Source organism: Ipomoea nil, unplaced genomic scaffold, assembly GCF_001879475.1.
Source record: "Ipomoea nil cultivar Tokyo-kokei standard unplaced genomic scaffold, Asagao_1.1 scaffold0415, whole genome shotgun sequence".
Classification (NCBI taxonomy): domain Eukaryota; kingdom Viridiplantae; phylum Streptophyta; class Magnoliopsida; order Solanales; family Convolvulaceae; genus Ipomoea; species Ipomoea nil.
In genome coordinates, this window is record NW_017616843.1 from 2184878 (window position 1) to 2205879 (window position 21002).

The following is a 21002-nucleotide window of genomic DNA, read 5'->3' on the forward strand; positions in this document are numbered from 1 at the left end:
GAATATAGTGAAATCAAGTGGAGTCTATTGTCCGTAATGATGCGTGAAAGGGACTTGGGACCAGAGTTCTATTATACATATTCTCAAATTCTACACATTTATTTCTACTGTTTAATGTGGTAAACAATGATTGGTTATTTTCATCATATGGATTTACAGAAAAGTTTTTGCATCAATAACTTGTGAGAAAGAGAAAATTAAGATTATAAAATATGAATCTACAGAATATTTGTCATCTATAGTTATGCAGCTCGACTACAAAGTGGTTGACTTATATTTTTATTTAATATTTGTAAACTTATATAAAATTTACCTTCATTAATTTTATTTACTTTAAAATTGATTATACAAGATTATGTCCATAATAATTAAGCAATGAGTTGCAACTCAATTCTCCATAATTGATTGCAGCAATCAATCTGAAATCTGAATCTATCTCCACAAGTTCCCCGTCGTTGTCGCCTTTGATTGATGTTTAATAGCCCTTCCGGATTCGGATTTGTACTGTCATCTCTTTTACTCACCCATTCCATTATTGTACTGTCTTCTGATATCACACTTTTTCACGCAATTAGTCGTTACGGTTTGCCGACACGGACATCATACTCTCTGTCTCTGTCACTCCTCCCAAAGGGAGAGGTAACAAAACACAGATTTTCTCATTTTCCAGTTTGGGTTTGACAGGTTCTCCTATTGGCTATGATCTTGATTGGGTTTTGACTCTGGGAAGTGAAGAAAAGGGTAAAGTTTTTTCAGGTTTTAGAGCAGGGAGAGATGAGGTTTAGAAGGAAGTCAGTGTTGTTCTTGTTGTTGGTGACGGTTCTTGCCCCCATTGTGCTCTACACTGACACTCGATTCAATTCCTCTCCTTGTAATTCCTACTCCCCTCTTTACATTTTTTTTGTTTTTGGGATTCGTATTTGATTTGATGTGGTTTCCGTTTGCAGCTAGAGACGAATTCATTGAAGAAGTATCCGCTTTTGTGAGTCTTGGCTTACTTTATGGCTTTCTTGATTTACAAAGATTCGATTTTTGTTCTGATTTATTCCGATTTTTCTTGGATTGCAGACATTGGGTGGCGAAATCCGGCCATTAAATGTGCTACCGCAGGTGTTTTGTTGGTTTAGTTATTATCTTTTTGTTCATTAATGAAAGATCTGTAGCTTCTTTGGGGATTTCAAGATTACTAGCGTTTTTTCGATTTGTGAATCTAACAGGAGCCAAATACAATCACGAAAGAACCATTGGGCGTAGTGTATTCTGAGAATTCAATATTATCCCATTCCGAAGCCTCGGATGGTCAGAGGAATGAAAGTGCCAGAAAAACCAGACAACTTGCAGAAGGTTCTTGTTTACTGAGTTTCTGTATTTTGATTTCCTTATTTAGAGCTTAGATGTTTCCATATACTATTTGCATTGAATATTAACTATTTGGGTTTATTTACCATAATTAATAGAAAATGAAATGGGCAATGTATCCACTAAGGGCAGGGATCAGGAAACTGGGAGAGCTGTTGATGATGATCCCTTAAGACAGGTGACTGAAGAAGGGAACAATTCAGTGAAATCTGACCACATTTCTGATGATTCCTCTTCAACTGCGGTAAATTTATGTTGTTCTTCACCCTTTTGGTTTTTTGAATGTATCGAAATGGGGACCTTGGGATTTATTCTTTTGTGTTTCGTAATTTCACTGTCATCGTCTTCACAGACTGCATGATATTTTTCTGTGTGAAATGGCCTATAAATTTTCTTCGCAGCCTTTTAGTGTCCTCCTGGAAGTTTCGTGTCCAATAATAGTAGGATTCTGGGAAGTTGCATGTAGATGTGGTGCTTGTTATTCCTTGGTGTTATTGCAATTCTTAGATCAGATGTACTAAAGTTCGAATTTTGTTTCTTTTTATGCGTGCTACTAGGAAAGAATACGTGATCGGAAAAATCTTCAGAACTTTGGTGGCAATGATTCTGGTGAGCGTGTTTTTACAGATGTTCGTGTCCGCCAGCTTAGGGATCAACTCATCAGGGCAAGGGTCTATCTTTCGCTCTCCGCAACAAGAAGTAACCCTCAGTTCATAAGAGAACTCCGCCTTCGGATTAAGGAAGTTGATAAAGCACTCGGAGAATCTACAAAGGATTCTGATCTACCAAGAACGTAAGTTTTCTCATTTCTTGTATTTTAGATTATATTACCATCCAATCATATTTATCCACAATTCGAACTCATGTTTGTTTATTGCCAGTGCAAATGACAAGATGAAAGCAATGGAGCAAACATTGGTTAAAGGGAAACAAATTCAAGATGATTGTGCTGCTTTTGTTAAGAAGTTGCGTGCTATGCTTCACTCAACGGAAGAGCAGCTTCGAGTCCACAAGAAGCAAGCGTTATTTTTAACCCATCTAACGGCCAAAACACTTCCGAAGGGTCTTCATTGTCTCCCTTTACGCCTTTCAACCGAATATTTCAAGTTAAATTCCTCGCAACGGCATTTCCCAAATCAAGAGAAATTGGAAAATCCCGAGCTCTACCACTATGCTATCTTCTCAGATAACATATTAGCAACGGCTGTTGTTGTAAACTCAACTGTGTTCCATGCCAAGGTAAATGGTTCGGTTGCCCTGAAGTCTATGTTCATATTGTGTTAGTAGGAAAGGTGCTCAAAATTAAGTCATTGTTAAGAGTCCCATATTGAAAATATAAGAGAGAATATATGGTTTTATAAGGCCATGTATTAGACTAGCTAATTAGATTGATTCAGTCTTTTAGTGTGGTTTGGCCCATGTGCATTATAGCCCAGATGGTGGCAAATTATGGTCCACACAGTGTTATGTGGACCATAACAAAAAGTACATTTTTAATATACTAAATGTACATTATTTTTGTACTGTATGTACATTATACTGTATATAATGTACATCCCTTGAATACAATGTACATTATTTTTGTACTGAATGTACATTATTTTACAGTATACAAAATATGGTCCACACAATAATAATTGCCAGATGGTATGGTATTAGAGCCTGTTTGGTCCACTTTGTGTCTACCCATGGTATTGGTGGCGAGTGACCTTGGCCCAACCATAGATTATAACAGTCATGAATGATTATTTTTCTTTTCTTCTCTCTTCTTCTGCCATTCTTATTTACTTTGTATCATCCTGGTTATAATGTCTCTAACTTTATATTTTACCGACTCCTATAATTTCCATGCAGGATCCTTCGAAACACGTTTTCCACATAGTCACTGATAGGCTCAACTTTGCTGCAATGAGGATGTGGTTTTTGACAAACCAACCACCGAATGCTACAATAGAAGTTCAGAACGTTGATGATTTCACATGGCTAAATTCCAGTTACAGTCCCGTTCTCAAGCAAATGGGCACTCCTTCCATGATTAGTTATTACTTCAAGGCACGCCATGCGGATACTGATTCAAACATGAAGTTCAGGAATCCAAAGTACCTCTCGATCATGAATCATCTTCGTTTTTACATGCCAGAGATTTTTCCTAAACTGAACAAAGTTCTGTTCTTGGACGATGATATAGTGGTCCAAAAGGATCTTACTGCCCTTTGGTCTCTTAATCTGAAAGGTAAAGTTATTGGTGTGGTCGAGACTTGTGGAGAAAGTTTCCATCGTTTCGATCGGTATCTCAACTTCTCGAATCCTCTTATTTCCAAAAGCTTTGACCCTCGTGCTTGTGGGTGGGCATTTGGAATGAATATCTTAGATTTAAGTGAATGGCGGAGGAGAAATATCACCGAGGTGTATCATTCATGGCAGACCCTGGTAAGAAAATTATTCTTTTAATAGAATTTATTAGACATAATACTGGGATTTTACGTTTTTTGAGTACTACTGACTCTGTTACAATGTAGTATCTGTTCAATTCTCTCGAAGATTCTTTTGTGCCGGTTTTGATACAAATACTAATTGTATGTGCAGAATAACGATAGACAGTTGTGGAAGTTGGGAACCCTCCCACCCGGTTTGATTACCTTTTGGAATCATACATACGCTCTTGATCGATCCTGGCACGTCTTGGGCCTTGGCTACAATCCGAATGTAAGGCAGAAGGATATTGAAAGAGCGGCGGTGATACACTATAATGGTAACTTGAAGCCTTGGCTCGAGATTAGCATCCCAAAGTTCCGAAACTACTGGTCAAGATTTATTGAATATGATCAAGTATTTTTGCGAGAGTGCAACCTTAATTCTTTAAGCGGCAGTTGAAGTTTCTCATTCGTCGTTTCATTCTTAACTGCTGTCACCGTTTACTTTCCAGGTCCATTCTCCTCTCTTCTCTTCTTTCACCTTAGTGCACTACTCCCGGATTTTCCTCTTTTTTGTAAGTCGATTTTTTAGGTATATATTTGGTAAGTGGAGGATTAGAGTTAGCGGGATAATTTGTACTTGCAATATGTTTGTTATGGTCATTGTTTGGCTAGTGCTTAGGTGCCAATGTATTTGTAAATGATTAAGCAGTCCATTCTTTTTCTACTTTTCTTGTTTTATACTGAAAATACATTCATTTGTGCAAATGTGAACTATAGAAGCGATGATTTATACTCGATTTATCAGTACACTTGTGGGCTTCTGAAGTCCGACATCGTCTTCGAGGATTGAAATGTCTTTTTCATTTTCTCTTCTGCTTATGATTGGTAAGTTAGATAAGAACTTGCATTGCTAGTTATTCCAGAAGTTATTTTCCTGGTTTCCAAACACACCCTTAGGTGCGCTGAATTTTGAGCAATCAAACAATATGTTGACCAAGTATTCTTGCTTGCATTTGTTAATCAAACAATAGTTGTAAGTTGTGGAGTTAATCTGTGTAATTTTGCTTTGCTGCATTCTGTCTTATATCTTTTCTTTGTTGCCTTGTTGGAAAATTAGCAAGAAAATGACATGTGAATGGTCAACGCTGAGTGGTTCACTTTCGATTTGGGTCAAGTCAAAGTTGATCTGCATTCTTCTAGTTGATTTGCATCCGTATATTTATACACTCAAAACGAATAATGTATGCATGAGAAATTAATTCTTAAAGTAGTATACTCGTGAAATTGGAAAAATAAAGTTTGTAAGTTTTTAATGAAATTGGAAATAAGGTTTGTAAGTTTTTGTCCACATTTGATTATGTGGGTTTGGATTAATATAGATACATTTTAAGGAAAAAGTATCAATTAGTTACTAAATTTATTGCTTTTGTGCAATTGGGTCACTGTAAACTTAAAATGTGTGTAATTAAATCATTAAACATGTAAAATATATGTAATTGAGACATTTTTTCTAATCATTCTCAGTAGAATTCAATCATATAATTTACATAGTATGTACTAAAAATTGTCCTTTTCTCTGTCATACTAGTTGAAAGATTAAAATGTTTTCAATTTAAATTACATTAAAAATAAATCATAAAATGTCTAATTGTACATATTTTGTTTGTTTTATGATTTAAGGGGGCGTTTGGTTCAGGTTATATTACATAACCAAGGGAATATAATATTCCAGAGCTTACATTCCTATGTTTGGTTTATATTATCTGAGGGAATATAACATTCTCAGGGAATGAAACATTCCCTCCACATAGGATTTTGAAGGGAATGTGATTCCCTTCATTTTCTTAGGTAATGTAAGATAACCTTGGATATTTATAAATTTTGCCATTTTAATTTTAATTATTTAAAAATATATATTGTAATTATATATTTTTTATTTTTATTACGTTATGTTAGCATATAAAATAATTTTGTTGATTATATTACATACTTCAATTTTAACCAAACACAGGAATCTAACATTCCCTAAGGTAATCTAACATTCCCAGCAATCTAACATTCCCTAAGGTAATCTAACATTCCGTGAACCAAACGGCCCCTAATTGTACACTTTTTAAGTTCAATGACGCAATTGCACAAATAATTTCACTGACACTGCCCGCATGGGTAGCTCAATTGGTCATAGAGGTGAAACTTTGGAAGAATGATCAGGGATCGAGTCTTACCAGCGGCAGTGTGGGAGCAACCTCTCAAAGTGAGGGGGGTTCCTTGTGCGCAGTGAGTACCGGTCTAGCCTCTATGGTTCATGTTTGGGCCGGGGTGTGGGGGGGGTCCTTAGGGTTGGGGTTCAGCCTTGGTTCATGTTCAGTTGAGTCACCATGATTTACATCCTCCCAAATGCTCTGTCGGGCCGTGGTGTGGGGGGGTCCTTAGGGTTGGGGTTCAGCCTTGGTTCATGTTCAGTTGAGTCACCATGATTTACATCCTCCCAAATGCTCTGTCAGGCCGGGGTGTGGGGGGGTCCTTAGGGTTGGGGTTCAGCCTTGGTTCATGTTCAGTTGAGTCACCATGATTTACATCCTCCCAAATGCTCTGTCAGGCCGGGGTGTGGGGGGGTCCTTAGGGTTGGGGTTCAGCTTTGGTTCATGTTCAGTTGAGTCACCATGATTTACATCCTCCCAAATGCTCTGTCAGGCCGGGGTATGGGGGGCCCTTAGGGTTGGTGTTCAGCCTTGGTTCATGTGGGTTGGGGTTCAGCCTTGGTTCATGTTCAATTGAGTCACCATGATTTACATCCTCCCAAATGCTCTGTCGGGCCGGGGTGTGGGGGGTCCTTAGGGTTGGGGTTCAGCCTTGGTTCATGTGGGTTGGGGTTCAGCCTTGGTTCATGTTCAGTTGAGTCACCATGATTTACATCCTCCCAAATGCTCTGTTAGGCCGGGGTGTGGGGGGCCCTTAGAGTTGGGGTTCAGCCTTTTGGAAGAATAATAGCCTCTATGGTTCATGTTCAATTGAGTCACCATGATTTACATCCTCCCAAATGCTCTGTCAGGCCGGGGTGTGGGGGGCCCTTACGGTTGGGGTTCAGCCTTTTGGAAGAATAATTTCAGGCCGGGGTAGAAAAGAAAAAAATAAAAACAAAGCTGAAAAAACTCTACCCACAAACTTCATTCTCTCTCTTGGTGGGACCCACATTTATGACAAAATCTACATTCAAGGAGGAGGGACTCACCCCTCTATCTCCCCTCTCCTCTCTCCTCTCTCCTCCACATACCCATTTTTTGCAAAATTCCCTTGTTGGGATGCTCTTACTAGAATGTTCTCTTTGGTGGGAAATGTTTGTCATAGCTTAATATTTTAGTTCTGTCTAGATTCAATTCTAAAAATAGGAAGTTGTATAGTTGGTTGTATTATGTATTATTAGCACCAATTTCGATAATATTGAATGTAACAAAAAATGTATACTTACCCCGCCCATCAAATGTTTGTGACCACTTGCCAAATTTCGTCTCATTAATTTCCAATCTATCATCAATACTTATCTATTCTGTCTATCTCTAACACCATCTATTGATCAAATGTGTAAACGGTGACTTAAAAGCATGTTTAATTGGATGGAAAATATTTTTCAAAAAAATCAATTTCTTAAATTTTGAGAAGAATGCTAATTTTCTTTGTTTGATTTATGAAATTCATTTTCCAAAGAAGGTCAATTTCCTTTGTTTGAAGAAAAAATTTTCTTTGCTAAAGTATTTTGTTTTTGATGAAAAAGTTTCATTATTATCAAATAAAATTATCTTACATTGTCAAACTTCCATCAGTATATTATACATATTAAATGTTAGAATGTACAATATTTTTAGTACAATGTACAACTCAATAAGAATAGAAACACATAAATCATGGCCAATAATATTGGTTCACTCTTGTTAGAAATTATTGTTAAGATAGAATTTAGTATGTTGAGATTTTTATGAGATAGAATTTAGTATGTTGAGATTTTTACTATATTTTTGATTGTTATCCTAATAAGCTTATAAATATAGGTTTTTCATTGTAATGATATAAATTTTTTAGTTTTATATAATTCTACTTGTATGCTATTTTATTATCTATTTTTGCCTTTTCGACGGGTGGTATCATTAGCCACCAGTTGGACCCTATTTAAATTTGTGTCAAGTGTTTTACAAGGGTCAAGTCCGATCGAGAACAAAAAGTGAGACTTGGATTGAAAAAGAGTCTATGGGACACTTGTTCAGGTCGAGAAACGTGCGTGGTCGAGGGGGGAGGTCGATATCGGTCGGACATGATCGGTTTAGACTGGTTCCTCCAGGATACATTTGGTCATATCCGTATATTCCCTATCATTGGTCATTTATATATAATTTTCTAGATATTGGATGAGGAATGACTTCTTAGATTGAAAAACCACAACGCGGACTTAACTATTCCCTTTCACTGTCAAATTATTATAGCTTAGGGAAGATGGTTGAGATGATAGATATATTAGACCTAGCTAGCCTAAGTTTTTAAGCCCAAGAGGCGTGTTGCGAATCCAATTCTAGGCGAAGCATGTGAGCCGAGGGTCAACCTTCTTGTTGGTTGGGAGGTTGGGCCGGCCACGATAAAGGAAGTGGAAGCCATGAAGATGCTCGGTGGGTGAGGTTGGCTCCCATGGTCGACTTTCGAGGTCGGTCGGTGAAGACCGAGTCTTGCGGAGCACCCTATTTGCAGAGAAGTAGTTAGAGAAGCTAGTTTAAATAGTAAAATCATTGTCTTGTTGATGAGACTTTTTGTCATATTCTAACATCACTTCTGGTAATACACAAGCATTTTAACAAGCAATTATACAAACATTCTTGTCATTTCTTTACACTATTTCATTCCTTTATATCACCCTTATTCTTTACCTGAAACTGATTAATTTAAATTTCGTTTTAATTTGTTCCATCATGAGTAATTAATGGATGAATGTGCAAGTAATAAAGTGATGAAAATAATTACATATTAGGTTTTACATTATAAATTTTAATGTGGAAAATATATATATATATATATATATATATATATATATATATATATATATATATATATATATATATATATATATCACTAGTCTATTGATTGAATTAGATTCATAAAGAGTAAAGACCCAATTTATCTCTACTGCTACATTGCCTTAACAAATACATTTGACTAGTCTCGCTTTAGCTTTAATTTGCTCTATTTACCTCTTTTTTTTTTTACCTTTCTCCCTTGCTCACGTTCTTCTATAATTTCTTCTTTATATGAGAGATCAGAGCTAGACTAGATTTTGAACAAAATTTAGCAAATATAGTACTTATTGGTACATCATTTGACTGCTCTCATAATATTACTTCCATTGTAAGGAATTACACCATTAAAACTAACTATTTTGAGATTTAATTTGCATATACTATACATATCGTCCACGTTCTATTTTAATAGGAACAAGTTATTGGTCCATACGTGCTTAACTTAATAGTTCAGTAGGCAATATATAAGAAAAGAGATCAAAATTCGAACTTTAGTGTGACAGTGTAGAGATTATGTCTAAAATATACAGATTCTTTGTGCGCACCGATATTTGACCCTATTATGATGATTTGCATCTTTTCAAATATTTTATTGAGTTAGGGTGCGGATTACCTTTGGAGTTGGGAGATGAGGAAGTTATTGTTTGGACAAAATTTTTAATCAAATATTTTATTAATTGATGTGGTATATGTTATTGCTATCACCCTTTTTTATATTCATTGACTGTTCGTTTATTACCTGACAACATCACACACTAACCAAAAAAGAACTGCGACATGTGATAAATATTTTAATAAAAAATTAATGCATGTAATATTTTTTTTTAATACTATTGAGTCTATTACAAGGTAGTATATGTTCTATACTTAGCTTCTGTTAGAGTTCAAAGAGTCAAGACCCCACCACCGAAATTCGATCATGTGACCTTCCCTCAAAGAAAGTCACAAAGATACCATCTGAGCATAAGGTGCTTGACATTAATGCGCTTAATATTATTATTGGAAATCACAAATTACAGCATTAAGTGCCAAATTTACTTGTCCGCAAAATGCAAAATTCCTTCGCAATCTCTGGAAGAATTTACCATGATGAATGTAACTCTTTCAATGTGGCTGTCATGACTTGATTTTTTATTTGTTTATAATTTACTACTCAAGAACTAATTGAGATGTTGTGCGTGTAACGTCTAAAATTTAGTGTTGAATGGTGGATGAGAAAATAATTTTGTTTAAATGCCCCTTTAGATTTTAGAAGCTGCATTTGTCCTGTAGCGCTAAATAATTTTCCTGCATTCTCAGTTGGCGTAGGTTTTAATTTAACTTCAACAACTTTTGGGGCATTTAGTCAAACGAGTTCTACTATATGAACTCTCAAATCTTACTCTATAAATTTTATTTCAGAACTTAATATTTGAATTTCAGTTTATTAAAATTATGAATAAAAGAAACTGAATCCTGAATCGGCGATTCTGGATCCAGTTTGTGATTTTGAACTGTCTTTATTTTAAAATTTTATTTTTTTATTTTTTAAATAGTTTAAATTCAACAATAAATGTATTTTATTTGTTTCAGTTCGGAACATGAACAAGCCGTCCCAGTTCGCGATTTTAATGAAGTCTAACTATCAGGTTTTGATTCTAAATTGTAATTGGAGTATTTCAGTGTGGTTGTTATAGTGTAAATAAAATATTTATTTTAAGAGTAAATATGTCCATTTAACATTTTAAGAGAAAAACAACCACTTGAATAATTCAAGGGTAAAAAGTGCTATAAGTATATAACTCAGAGGAAAAAGTGTTAGTTATCCTTTACTTTTACTAGTTTTGTTCTAGCTAGAGTCATCTCTTACCTCCCTATAAATACGTACGTCTCTTCATGTACTTTTGTAAACACGATTGATCAATAATAAAAACTAATACCCGTTTAATTAGTTAATACTTAATAGTAAAAAATTTAATCATTTCCGGTTAGAAATTTAAAAGCGATTTTCTACTTTTAACTTACTCCAAAATGGATATTGGTTAAATTTTAGTATAAATACAACATTATTGGTTTTATTTGAAATTAAATAAAAATAGTTATTTATTTAACAATTGATTTTGAATAAATACAATTTATTATCTATATGTCAATATACAATTGATGTGTATTATCACAAATTTAAAGTTGACATTCTCTTTAAATTTAAATAGAACGCCTATATCATATAATAAAATATTTAAAAATTTTAGTATGAGCAATATAAATTCATGCTTCATATCGTCATCAATAATAGTTTAAAAATAATTTTAAAAAATTTCAATGAAATCTAAAGTAATTAAAAACATAATTAAAGACATAGTTTAATTAATTTGGCAAGAAGACAATTTTTTTTAAAAAATAAAAAGAATGTTAGAAAAAAAATCAAAACATTACTCCGTATTTATATAGTACTTGGGCAGTGAGACGATTAAAAATTGTTGCAGTAAGCTGAGAGCAGTAGTTGGGGCAGTTAGTAGTTGTTTTCTGCATTCTTAGTTGGCATGAGTCTTAATTGTAACAACCTTCATCAATCATGACTGATTGTTGTTCTCAAAAGGTTGAAACCTGACGGAACATTTAGGATGATATCAATCATGATAATTCAGTTGAATAGAGATTAAACCTTTGTTTATTGTGTACAAGGAGCTCCTCACTTCGAGAAGTTATTCCCATATTATCGTTGATGAGACTCGATCCTACATTATTGTTCCCAAACTTCATCCCTATGACCAACTGAGTTACCAATACGAGTATCAATCATGAGTCATGACCACATTTGGTACGCAACGTCAGTATAATTGTTTTAGATGGACTCTTCTGTGAGATTGTTTCACGGATTATTATCAAGTGAGACCGATCAGGTCAATATGAAGTTGTAATACTTATACTGACAAATATAATATGAATAAATAATAAAGTGTTGAGATAAATATTTTATTCCTGATTAATTAGTATTATATTTTTAAATTTAAATATTACATCTTTATATTAACCCGATCCATTTTACAAACAAAGATTCGTGGGACGATATTAGACGAATTTTTACCAATTGTTTATGTCGTAATCTCTCCTCAACTTTATTAAATCGCTCACTTCAACCATCTAAAAATTACTTATTCTAAACCCAATGACTTGAGGCAGAGTGTCTTGGACTTACTCACATAGGGACTAAAAAAAGCCACTCCTGAATGACTGAAACATCGTATGACGAAATCTACATTTAAAAATTACTAAAAGACTAAATTTATACTGAAGTTAGAGTTAATTATCAAAATGGTCCTTTGACTATAGCAAAATTATCAATTTGGTCTTTGATTATTTTTTTTGACTAATTAAGTCCCTCAATTTTAAAAATCTTAACCAATTTGGTCCTCCGTTTGTTTGACCGTTAGTCAACCGTTAACTTGGGACCAAATTGGTAATTCGCTATAATCAAGGGACCATTTTGGTAATTAACTTTAAGGGTGGGCAATTCGGTTAATTTTTCTCGAACCGAACTGTACCAAACTAGTTAGATTCGGTAATATACCGAAAAACCGAACGGTAATAGATTCTTGTATACCGAACGGTTCGGTAAAAACTCGAACCGAACGGTAGAGCAAGTAGCAAGGGACTTGGATTTACTTTTTATTTATTTATTTATTTATTTATTTATTATTTATTTTTTTTAAAAAAAATCAAACGGTATTCGGTTCAGTTCAATTTGTTACTGAACAATTCGGATGGGCTCGGATAAGTTTTTTATCGAACCGTTCGATATACAAGAATCCAATACCGTTCGATTGTTCGGTATATTACCGAACCAAACTAGTTCAGTTCGGTTCGGTACGGTTCAATTCGAGAAAACTAAACCGAGTTGCCCACCTCTAAAGTTAATTACCAAAATGGTCTCTTGACTATAGCGAAATTACCAATTTGGTCCCAAGTTAACGGTTGACTAACGATCAAACAAACGGATCGGAGGACCAAATTGGTTAAAGTTTTTAAAGTTGAGGGACTTAATTGGTTAAAAAAAATAGTCAAGGATCAAATTGGTAATTTCGCTATAGTCAAGGGATCATTTTGATAATTAACTCCTAAAATTATAACTTAATAATTTAAAAATGTCAATAATAATAATAATAATAATAATAATAATAATAATAATAATATTAATATCATTATTATTATTTGATACATTATGTATCCCAGTTTATGTTACATTAATCTAAAATCCCCAAAATCCCTACTTAAAAGTCACTGAATAAGGTAAATCGCAAATCGTCAAAACAACCTCTGAAGTAATCCGTGTCGTTGACTTTGCATACAAGTTGTTGGTGGGAGTGAAACCCCACCTTGCCGGTTTGGAACCGCCGGTTCTGGTTCTGTAGATAGCGAAACCGGAACCGAAACCTTATAGTAAGGTTCCGGTTGGAACCGCCGGTTCTAACCGGAATTATTAAAAAAAAAAAAACAATATAATATTTAATTTTTTTCGGTTTGGAACCGGAACCGCCGGTTCCGGTTCCAAGATTTTACAAACCTTAACCGGAATCGGAACCGGAACCGTACGGACTGTTCCGGTTCGGTTCCGGTTTGCACAGTCACGGTTTCGGTTCGAACCTACGATTCGAACCGGAACCGTGGTCATCTCTAGATTCATTAGGATTTTCAGCTTAGACTAGACTAATCCTAAGCCCCTACCCAACAACATTGGAGAAAGTAAACCGTGAGCCCATCAGCCCTCAATTTCAATCCCTGCATGCACACTATCTGTCGTTGAAGTAAAACTTCTAAAGTGACTTTTAAACTACTGAATTAAAATCTGCGGGGCATGACTTTATTATTATTATTATTCCCTCAAAAGGTTAATCTCCAACTCCAAGGGCCACATTACACGCCCAACAAAATATTTGAGAAGATATAAATCACGATGACTCAATGGCTCAGCAGACAGGGCCAAATGATGATGCGCATAGGGGATCTGCCTGGCCACTTTAGACATAATCCTCATACTGTCACTTTCGAAATGCGAACCTTAATTTCTTTTTTCAAATACTGCCTACTAAATCATTTAGTTAAATTCGTGCGGACAACTTTATTATTATTATTATTATTGTTTGGTGGGAGCGGAGAGTGAATAGAGAGAGACATGAGGAGGGAGCAACTTTTTGGAAGTATATGTTGAGAGGGGGCCTACCTGCCAGTCCATAGTAGACCCATTCAACTTTGTAACGGTTAATTATAAATAAAACCATTTGGCGCCTTCCCCTCTGGCCTCTACTAATGCTTTTGTGCTTCAATGCTCTTCTGTTTTTTCTATCTTTTTTGACTCAAAACTCAAAAGCATGAAATCACTATTCAATTATACGCATAAGAGTGCCCACAAATCCACACAACCACCAACTTCATAATTCATGTCAACTTTAAATTTCAAAGCTCCCAAATCTCTCTCTCTCTCTCTCTTCTTTTTCTTTTTCTTTTGTTATTTTTCGATTTGAATATTATGGTAGTCTTTGTACTAATATAAAATGTTGAAATTAATCCCTACACTACTAAATTGATTAGTTGAACACTTACAAAACAAAAATGATTAAGCTGGTCTAAATGATTAGATGTTGTGAATACTAAAATGATTATGTTATTGTTACATTTATTACTGATAAAATGTATTAGTAATATGTGTATTGGAGGTTTCAAATCAAATGATCAATGTACATTAATTAATCTATTCCAATAAGCCAACTAGCAAATTTAAATTTATATGCAAACATAAAATAGTAAATAGTAGAAAAAAAAAAAGCCGAATTAGACAGTTCTGTACAATGAATAGTGCAATTAAGGTCCCTAAGGTCTTGTTTGGTCTGCGGAAAATATTTGAGAAGAAATGAAATTGAAATTTCATGAAAAAAAATTAATAGGAAGATTGATTCCATTATTTGGTTGGTGGAAAAGAAATTATTAGGAATAGTAATTCGGTTGTTTGTTGTGGTTGGATTAGTAAGGAATAATTAATATAACGATTAAAATGTCCCTACATAATGATAATGATAATAAAAGTAATAAGGGCAAAATTGTCCAACTGTGTGAGACTTTCTTCCCAACTTTCTTGGAAAATAACCCCTCCCCTTGGAAAACTTTTTCCTCAAAAATAAGGAAAATATATTCTTGTAAAATTTTTTTTCAGGAACCAAACGGAGGAAAATCCTCAAATTTAGAGAAAACTTTTTCATCCAATCAAACAAGCTCTAAGTGAAAAGTACTCCAATGAATGCTCCCTAAACTAGTAAAATAGTGCAGTTAGACTCTATTATGACCTATTGATTATTGCTAATTTAGCGTTGATTAGATTTAACACATAACATTTTAAACTTAGGTGGATAGATGTTGAGTATATTATTTATTATTTAATTTTTAATAATATAAAAATATTTATTTTTATTTTTATAATAATTTAATAAATATTTATTTTATTTTTATTTTTTTAAAAGAAACAACTACGACGACTATCTTTTTTGATGATCAATAGCCATTTCCTCTTCATAGATAACAATCATGGTTGTCTATCGAGACCTCTTTGAGGTCCTCAACGAAGGCAGCTTGGCCACCTTCGCCCCCTCATCGAAGGAGGGATTCGAAGGCGGCTAGACAACCTATGTTGAGAGGATAGACAATAGTGATTGTTTGTTTGTTTATTTTATTTTATTTTTTATTTTTAAAGTTCAAAACAAATAATATTTTATTAAAAATATTGTTGCAAAATAAAATAACAAATATTTTTAGTTTATTCACAAATTAAAATATTAAAATTCAAGTGTAATAGTTGGGTTATTGGAATAAATGATGTACGTCTGCTTTACATTTTGATATACTTATTTAAATAATATATACATGACTACACTAAATATTTTAAATTACTAAAAAAAGGTAATGTGATTATAAGTCATGATCCACATAAAAATACATAAATTATACTATTAGACTAGTTTTTCAATTTTGAAAAATGTAATTTATGCCCTGAACAAATTAAATATGCCAATTACTAATGTCACTTATGAGTTATTAGTGATGTAAATGTTGCTCCTCAATTTTCAAAACATGACATATATTGCCCATCCTCTAATAGGAAGTATAAACATTGTTGTCGGCGGAAGGAGAACAAACGAAGAAAGAAAAATGGAGGAAAAAACATGGTCTTCGAATAGGAAAAACGACGGGTAACCACAACTACACCACTAATAATTCAGGAGATGGACAATATATGTCACGTTTTGAAAATTGAGGGACAACATTTACACCACTAATAATTCAGGAGTGACATTGATAATTAGCATATTTGTGAAGAGCATAAATTACAATTTTCTCTATCAATTTTTTTTTTTTTTTTTTGAATGCCACTAGCTCTATTACATTGTAGTATCTGTTCATATACTTTCTCAACCTACTGAAACACAAAGAGCTAATAACGACAACCTTCCAAATGGAAGTCCAACCCGGGTACCATTAGACCACGTAGTCCTGGTAATTTTCTCTATCATTTATGTATTAATGTAATGATTATTTTGTGGTGTGAAAATATAGATTGAAAATTTTTATTTATAAATTTATAAATTTTAAAATTTTACTAAAATATTTCAATTAATGAATTAATTTACCAATACACTGAATTTTTTTTCCAGTTATGTTAATTATGAAGTAGGAAGTTTGATTCAACTAATGGTTAAAGCATTTTATAAATTTGTTTCAATTATTAACTGGATAAATACCCATTACCCATATTACAATATGTTCATACAAAAATTTTCCATTTTAAATATAGTAACACTATATCTATAAATACCTATGATTTTTTTATAAATTTTTATAGACTTTTCAAGGGAATATATTTAAATTTTTAAAGAGTCTTTAAAAGTTTAATTGTATTCGATTCATAAGGTAAAAAGTCTTTAAAAATTTAGCAGTATTTGATTCATATTTATACTATTAAATAAATATTTAAAAGTTCATTAGTATTTAATTAAAAGGTCATGAACATTTTTTTGAATGCAAGGTCATGAACATTTATACACTCTTTTATACGTAGTAAGACTTCCTTTTTTTTTTTTTTTTTTTTTTTTTTTTTTTTTTTTTTTTTTTTGTCACAAATATAAATAACTAAATCCATCCATGAATCCAGACTTCTCATATTTCTTTGGACTTAACTCTACAAACATTTTTTTTTCCTAGGTAAACCTCATCATTTTTAATTTGCAAAATGTACTAACTTTTTCTCCTTTGATAAACTCTACTATACAATGCACTCTATAAAACTTTTCTCCTTAAAACTCTACAAATATTCCTTAAATAGTGAGATTGATTTTAAACTTACAATATACCGTATAGTATAATAGATAGTAGATATATGACTGGTTGATCAAACTTATTTTTTCTTTCATTGTCAATTCTTTATATTTCCGTGTGCGTGTGATACTTTATTGGCTCTTATTAGTTATTAGTATAATATAATATAATAGATAAATAGTTGATATATGATTGGTTGATCAAATAATTCTTTTTGATCTCCTTTGGCTGTTTTATACTTTTATTAGTACTACTAGTTGCTTTGGAGTTTTGTCTTCTCTCCCTGCCGTTCTCTAGTAGCTTCGTGTTCCCTTTCTTGTCTACTTCTTTCGTCTTTATCATTTGTACACTTTCCTGCTTTTGCTGTCCAAGCTTGAATAAGGATGGTAATATGCCCCGTCCCCGATGGGGATCCCCAATCCCCGATGGGGATGTAGAAAATTTTCGGGGAACGGGGACGGGGACGGGAAATGTTTGTAATTCCCCGTCGGGGACGGGGACGGGGACGGGGATACCCCTCCCCGCCCCGCCCCGTCCCCGAATAATTATTATTATTAAAAATAAATAAATAAATATAAATAATATAAAGTAATGAAATGCTAAGGCAGTACGTACTATTACATTATATATATATATATATATATATATATATATATATATATATATATAAATAAAATTAAGATTTAACTTTTTAGTTTTTAAAATTAAAAATTACACTAATTTAAAATTTTGATTAAGAATTAATCGGGGACGGGGAATCCCTGTCCCCGCCTAATTCCCCGCGGGGACGGGGATGGGGGTTGTTTTCAATTCCCCGCCGGGGATGGGGACGGGGACGGGGATGGGGTCGGGGTTTCGGGGACGGGGACGGGGAGTATACTCCCCGCCCCCGCCCCGCCCCGTTGCCATCCCTAAGCTTGAATGTGTTTCATTTTAGCTTTTGTGTTTTGAAACTACACATACTTCAATACTAAATTCTTATTATATCTGTCCACATCCATCCAAGTCGAGTTATATTATTGCATATACGCCGTACGAATTTAGCTCACTGGTTCAGTAGGCAATATTTAAGAGAATTAAAGAGATCAAGGTTTGAACTTCAGCAGCGATATATGAGAATTATGTTCAAAGTGGACAGATCATTTGTACGCACCAGCATTTGGCCTTGTTTGCTGAATCATTGAGTCATCGTGATTTACATCCTTCCAAATGTTCTGTCAGGCCAGAGTGTGAGGAGCCGTTGAGTTGGGATTCAACTTTTTGCGCAAATTATGCTGTGCAACCGTGTGCACCATGTATGGTGCACACGGTTGCAAAAACGACGTCGTTTTGACTAAAAACGCGCGTCCCACTTTAAAAAAAATTTTAGGTTCGATTCCCAGCAATAACATTTTTTTTTTGTGCATGATTTGAATTATATATCCACAAATTCATAACTATATATCCACAATGAATGAATAACACAAAATTCAAAATGAATGAACTAAATATCCACAATGAATGAACTAAACATCCACAATGAATGAACTAAATATCCATAAATTCATAACTATATATCCACAAATTCATAACTATATATCCACAAATTCATAACTATATATCCACAATAATTCATAACTATATATCCACAATAATGCTGTTGAGGGGAATCCAAACTGAATGTATTTTTTTTTTTAAAATGGGACGCGCGTTTTTAGTCAAAACGACGTCGTTTTGCAACCGTTGCACAACATAACTATTGCTTTCGGGAGAAGAGTTCTATTACATATTTCTACTCCCTTACTTTTACTTTCTGAAGTAGTAATTGATGATTAATATCTTCATCATGTGAGTCCCAATGAAAATGTCAATATTAAAATTTTATAAGGATAGTATTCTGAATATTTTCCTAATGTTTAACACCCTCTAAAATATTGCATAAACAGTGATAGATCAGATCCCAACATTCCATTTAATTAACTTTCATATAATATATACAAACACATGTGTAATTAAAGCCCCGGGACATACTTCAATGATCGAAATGTTAAGTCTGAATGTAGTGTCCCTGTAAATATTAATCAGATTCAAATTCTTAATGAGAGAATATTTCAGTCTTAATTAAAAAAATGATTAAAAGAAAAAGCACTCAGACCCTACCTAAGAATATATATAATATTAACTTTTATAATCATAATTGCACTCATCTCAGCATCTGTATGTTTTATATAACCTATCATTGTAATTTTAATATAACTAGTATTTCTCCCATGCAATGCATGAACAAAATTTATAAGTATTGTTGTAATGTTATGATACTAATTAAGAAGAATTAGTTTTATTAATAATATAAATATAACTATACAATGTAATATTTAATATTTTTTTGAAGATTAATATTTAATATTTTTAAAAGTTTAATTATGTTATTGTTATGTTGATTTTAAAGTTTATTGTTACTTGTATTATTATTTGAATTGAATTCAAAAAAAAAAGTATTATTATTTGAATTTGAATTTGAAATAACTAATTTAATTACATAGCTAACGTATTTAAATAAAATTTATAAATAAAATAATAAGCAATATTTGTCGAAAATCTCCACAAAAAACTTATTCATTTGAAAATGATTATTTATGTAAGACTCCTTTTTATATATGTGGGATCAAATTAATTATAATTGAGGTTTAAATGAATATACACACAAATTATATATATTAAATATTTAAATATAAAAATTTACTAATAAATGTAAAGACAATAAATGCATTCATATTGCTAATCTCATTTGACGGGAAAATTTTAATATTGCTGAATAGGAATATGAATTTTAATATTGTTGTATTGCATTACGAATATGAATTTTAATGTAGAATTGTAATACAAATATAAAAGTAGGATAAACAATATATTCTATAAGGAATTGTATCACAATATTTTACAATATTAGAATATGAATTTTAATGTAGAATTGTAATACAAATATAAAAGTAGGAAATAATATATTCTATAAGGAATTGTATTACATTATTTTACAATATTAGAATATGAATTTTAATGTAGAATTGTACGAATAAAAAAGTAAGAAACAATATATTCTATTAAAAATTTTATTATACTATTTTAATATTTTTACAATATTAGAATAAGAATTTTAATGTAGAATTGTAGTACAAATAGAAAAGTAGGAAACAACATATTAGAAATTGTATTACACTGTTTTACAATATTACGCAAACATATGACTATTTTTGGCGGAAAGTTAAAATGTAAAATTTTATTTTTATTATTAGTATAGATAGATTTATACGTAATTTTACAACAATATTTCTATGTAAGGAATAATATTAGTAAATTTAAATCAAATCAACTTTTAATAAAATGGAATCATATTTTTATCAACTTTTTTTTTAAAATGTAATTAAAATTATACAAACACATTAAAATTTAATATTGAACTATTTTGAAAGATTTGACTAAAAACTACTCCGTACAAAAATTTTAATTTTTTTTAATTAATGTCAAGATAATAAAATCTTATGAAAATGATCTTCGACCGCACCATTATTGGACAAAGCTATGAAAATAGTGACATGACATTTTTAACATATGTATTTAATTCAGGTAACAAATGTTATTATAGCCACCGGCATATTTGTTTTCTGATGTGACCATTTATTTGTATTTGTTCACAATCTTCAACGTATACATCTTTTGAAAATACTACATTTTACATAAAAATTGAATATATATATATATATATATATATATATATATATATATATATATATATATATATTAGTTTCAATTCATTCTCAAAATATAATACTCCGTATAATAATAATATGAT

General features: G+C 32.4%; 1 protein-coding gene across 1 annotated transcript; it reads left to right on the forward strand.

Annotated features, from left to right (window-relative positions):
• The first annotated feature begins 420 nt into the window (after nucleotides 1-420).
• Nucleotides 421-4641, forward strand: LOC109172335 (probable galacturonosyltransferase 4). The gene is made up of 9 exons (XM_019321524.1): nucleotides 421-871; nucleotides 948-982; nucleotides 1069-1110; nucleotides 1218-1344; nucleotides 1458-1603; nucleotides 1917-2152; nucleotides 2241-2598; nucleotides 3214-3789; nucleotides 3946-4641. The coding sequence occupies exons 1-9, from the start codon at nucleotides 775-777 to the stop codon at nucleotides 4231-4233; spliced, it is 1905 nt and encodes a 634-aa protein (XP_019177069.1). The 5' UTR covers nucleotides 421-774; the 3' UTR covers nucleotides 4234-4641.
• Nucleotides 4642-21002: the final 16361 nt, after the last annotated feature.